Source organism: Galeopterus variegatus, unplaced genomic scaffold, assembly GCF_000696425.1.
Source record: "Galeopterus variegatus unplaced genomic scaffold, G_variegatus-3.0.2 Scaffold11828, whole genome shotgun sequence".
In the NCBI taxonomy this organism is placed as follows: Eukaryota; Metazoa; Chordata; class Mammalia; order Dermoptera; family Cynocephalidae; genus Galeopterus; species Galeopterus variegatus.
This window is the reverse complement of record NW_007737939.1, coordinates 41,807-46,717: the sequence shown is the minus strand read 5'-3', so window position 1 is coordinate 46,717 and position 4,911 is coordinate 41,807. Positions and strand designations below refer to the sequence as shown.

The window sequence follows — 4,911 nt, the reverse complement described above, 5'->3', positions numbered from 1 at the left end:
CTAATTTCCCTGTGATTTTTCTTTTTACCCATTGTTTATTTAGGAGGTGTTGTTTAATTTCTGCATATATGTAAGTTTTCTAAATTTCCTTCTGTTATTGTGGTCAGAGAACATATTTTCTATTATCTTAGTCTTAGAAAAATTGTGGTCAGAGAACATATTTTCTATTATCTTAGTCTTAAAAAGAAGGAAAAGGAAAAATTTAAACAAATTTTTAAAAGTTCATGGAAAGATTTCCATTATGTTTTCATTTTATTTTTCCATGAACTTTTTTTTTGTTTGTTTTGTTTTTTTTTTTTTTAAACGATGACCGGTAAGGGGATCTTAACCCTTGACTTGGTGTTGTCAGCACCACGCTCAGCCAGTGAGCGAACCGGCCATCCCCATATGGGATCCGGACCCGTGGCCTTGGTGTCAGTGAGCGAACCGGCCATCCCCATATGGGATCCGAACCCGTGGCCTTGGTGTTATCAGCACCGCACTCTACCGAGTGAGCCACAGGCCGGCCCTTCCATGAACTTTTTGAAGTGCCCTTGTGTTTATATTCGGTTTTATTGATATTTTTTAATGCAATTTATGTTGCTAAACTTAGATATTTAATTTCTGTTCTTGATTGCTTTGTATTAAGTGGACTTGGTGATTTGCTGAGAAAATAATTTGCCTTTGAAAAATTTATTCATCTTCCTTTGTTGAAATTAATTTGATATTTGCATGCTTTTGGAAGACTTTAGAGAACTATTTCAAATAATTGTAGAGATTATAAAATGATATATGTAAATTTTAATAAGTTTTACAGCTCCAGTTTTTGTGAAAATTTGAAGCCCTACATTCTACAGAATATTTTGTTATTCATCTGTTATTCAGTTTATGTATTTTTTATTTGAACAAATAAATGTGCATACATTTAAAAGTTTTTTAAGTATTTTTAAAACTGCAAAAAATATATATACATATTTTTTTTTTCAAAAACCACTGCTGTGCACCTTCATAAGACCCAAAGTGAGAGATGCCCCTAAATGCCTTAAACTTAGAAATTTTCTTTTAGCACACTATTTCAGATTCTCATAGATTTCTGCATTGAACCTAAGACAGATTGGATAATATTTTTTTCCCAAAGGAAAATGATTTAATACAAAGATTCAAGATTCACACCATGATAAATGATAAAATTTACGAAATATTCTTCTCTTGATGAGCTCAGCTTTTCCATTTTTCTCTATTAACTTACTTTGCCATCTTTTCCCCTGTGCCTTTCTATTATTTTTCTCTCACCTTTTCCTACCTACGTTTACACTGACAGATTCCCTCCCCCTAGTATGGAAATTTTACTCCCATACAAACTAGGATGGTTATCACTACATTTTTTTAATACACCCTTTAACTTTACCAACATCTAGGTAATATCTATAACCTTCCTTTCCCCTTATCCCAGGTATGCTGTTAGCTGTCCATCCTTCTGGGTAGAGGTGTGTTGTTTTATTTTCCAGTTTTACTTGTTGATTTTTGGATGTATGTTGGTGGGAGAAAAGCATGTTGTGTGTATGTGTTTGTAGTCACCCTATATTGCTAGAGTATATTCTCTAGTAATTCCTTCGAAGAGATTATACAAGAAATAAACTTTCTTAATTCTTCGTTTCATCCTCAAAAAAATCTGTTGTGTGTATGTGTTTGTAGTCACCCTATATTGCTAGAGTATATTCTCTAGTAATTCCTTTGAAGAGATTATACAAGAAATAAACTTTCTTAATTCTTCGTTTCATCCTCAAAAAAATGTTTGTTTCATCCTCAAAATCAATTGCCAATTTGGCTGGATATAAAATTCTAGGTTTAAAGCCTTTTTCTTGGAGAAATTTTATGCTATTGCTCCATTTATTTCTAGCATCTGGGGTGCTCAATGATAAGTCTGTTGCCAATATGATTCTGTTCCTTTGTAGGTTATTTCTTTTCTCCCCCTGAAAGCCTTTATAATTTTCTCTTTATCACTGATATTCCAAAATTTCACCAAGATGTGTATAGGAGTTTTCATCAGTGTTACTGGGTATTTGGTAAACACTGACAATCTCAAAACTTAAGCCTTTCTTTAGGTCTGGAAAGTTTTCTTCAAGTATTTCCTTAGTTAGGTCCTCTATTTCATTCTCTTTATTATCTTTTTCTGGAATCCCTATCAAGTGGATGATGGAGCTTCTGGATCTATCCTCCATCTCTCTTAACCTTTCTTTCTTTATTATCTGTTTGGCCATTTACATTGTATCCTTTGAGAATTCAGTGATCTTCTAGATTGTTCATTCTTTATTCAAGTATGTCCATTCTGCTGTTCAGATCATTCATTAAAATTTTAATTTCCAAGACTTCTGGATGACAATTTTTTATATTTTCAACTTCTTCTCATATCTTTTTGAAGATATTAATCACACTTCCTCTAGTTTTCTTCTGCTTCCTGTATTGTCTGCTTCTTTGGATGTTAGTTTTTGTTTGCAGTTTTGTGTGTCTATCTGTTTTCCTGAAAAGTTTGGTGACTCCTGATGGAGTACTCAAATTTACATGTAAATGCTTTTTATGCTCATCATAATTTATCTCCAGTGACTTTGAGGGAGAGGCCAAACATAAGGTCAAACAGGGTGATCCAGTTTATTGACTTCCAGGCATAGCTGCTTCCCCTTCCTTCTGAGTTTGTGCACCACTTGGAGTTTTGCCAAGTTTTTCTTCTCAGACTTCCAAACCAAATAACCAAAGGCAATTTCTTTAAGTCCATATGAGGCCTCTTTTTTCTCAGTCCGGAAGGTAGTCTTTACCTTTCTTATTTCAGAGTCCTTTCCTTTTTCCTACTGCTCAGAATCCTCTACCAATTCAAGAAAATAATGTCTGAGCCATCACTGGTTATTTCTTCAACTCCTTGCTTTGTACAGTCCTGAAGGATTGAGTCCTCTTCCCCACATAACACTGAAGTCACTTCTCTGTCCTCCTCCAGCCCTGCGGCTTCTTCTCCCTTGTCTTCCAATCCTGAAGCCTCTGTTCCCTCCTTTTCCAATCCTGAGGACTCTTCTCCCTCCTTCTCCAGCCCTGACACCTCTTCTTCCCATTCCTCCAATTTTGAGGTCTCTTCTCCATCATTCTTGCCTTTTGTGATGCCTCTTCTTCCTCCTCTTCCAGCTCTGAGGCCACTTCACCACCTCCTCTAGCTCTGAGGTTTCTTCCTCCTCCAACTTGGGGATTTCATTTTCCTTCCATCTTTCCTCCTGAGTCTCCTTAGAGACTTCACCTCCTCTGGCTTAGCAACCTTTACCTCTTTAATAAACATAAAGCTCAAGCCATCACTGGTTGTTCCTTCAGCTCCATGCTGTTTTTATTAGAGTTTTACCCTACTCTGTGCCTTCACTGGGAAAGAAGACAAGTCCTCTACAGAGCAGGACTTGCTGTATTGTATAGCTATGACTCAGTGCCTGGAGCAGGAGGGATCCAGAGAGAATTGAGACCTGAATGAGCCTTTTATTATTAAGGACACAATGTTCATTTTTAGCTCTACTATGAGATCCATGTGGTCAGAGACATTACTGGCATTATTGGCCACAGCATCACAAATTCCTAGCATGTAATAGAAAACCAAAAGTTTAAAAAGTTGAAATGAATTGACTGCATGCCAGGTGGAAAATGAACTCATAGCACCTTAACTACATTAGGAAAACAATTTCACCTTGCCCTGCAAGCAAAGCAGAACTTAAAAACTCTGCTGTCATTGACAATGAGCAAAAAGGGGCTGAATGTTGGGAAACAGGATGCCACCAGCACAGAGCTATTCACCATCCACTGGCCTGGATTTGCAACCAGAGTCATCCAAACAGTCAAAATGGTATAGATTGAATTAAAGGTAAAAAATGAGCTCGTCAGGATTAGGATGGTGTATGTGGCTCTGGCCTCATAAGAACGTCTGGGCTTGGAAAGGCTATTGCTGTGAATGTACTGGACTCTCTGCTTGTGCTTGTGCAAGAAAATGACCATGGAGCCACTGGCCCAGATCATGAAGCCCAAAGTCACAAAGCCAGGGGAAAAATATATTACTGTATATAGTGAGCTAAATTTCTCTGGCATTATCCAGGAACAGTATCCGTGACTTTTCTTCACAGTAAAGTTTTCGCTATTCAGTGATCTATTCACTAAGATAGGTACGCATGAATTTATCAAGAGTTGCAGGACCCAGCAGAGGGAACAGCAGAAGCCAATGAACTTTGGGGATCTAATCTTGTGCTCCATCCGCCTGCATATACTTGGGTTAAGCATAATGGCCTGGAAGCCATTTAGAAGGCAAATATTACTAAAGGAAACACCTGTGCCCACTCTGTAATAATAAAAAACAACTTTACATCCAGCACTATTTAGGAAATTTTTCAATCCAAAAGCTGCCATTGTTTGAGGGATCCCTTTGGAGAAAAGGACCAAGGAGTTGGCTAGGACGAGTTGGCTAAGAATTACATCTGTGGGTCTCCACTTGTATCCAGTGAGCAGAGAGAAGTTGTAAAGACAAAGGAGGGAAGAATTCCCAAGGATCCCAACTCCAGTCTGAATGAGGAAGATGATCCCCAATTCCAATTTTCCAGCATCCATTTCATCAGTACCTAAGGGGTGTTGACTTTGATTGAAGTCTGAAGAATCAATAGAAAAAAAGCCAAAATAAATGTCTTACCATCACTATAGAGAGTACTTTTATGTGCTAATTCATCCTAATTGATCCTAATCATATTTTTTCATGTTAAGAAGGCATGAGCATTTAATGCTTATTTGTGCAAAGGCAATTCACTGAAGAACTGCATTGGAAATAACCTCAGTGTCTAGCTAGAAAAGTCTGGGTAAATGAATGAGAGCACAACTGCACAAAAGATCTCTCCAGCTATAGAGATGAGTCTGTATACTGACCCA

General features: G+C 37.4%; 1 protein-coding gene across 1 annotated transcript; it reads right to left on the bottom strand.

Annotated features, from left to right (window-relative positions):
- Positions 1-3,687: 3,687 nt before the first annotated feature.
- Positions 3,688-4,653, bottom strand: LOC103610810 (vomeronasal type-1 receptor 1-like). Its single transcript, XM_008594896.1, has one exon. It carries the CDS (start codon positions 4,597-4,599, stop codon positions 3,688-3,690), a length of 912 nt encoding a protein of 303 aa, XP_008593118.1. The 5' UTR covers positions 4,600-4,653.
- Between the last annotated feature and the right edge of the window lie 258 nt (positions 4,654-4,911).

Coding starts and splice junctions, on each gene's coding strand:
- LOC103610810 (XM_008594896.1), bottom strand. CDS start 4,599: ATGGATGCTGGAAAATTGGAATTGGGGATCATCTTCCTCATTCAGACT.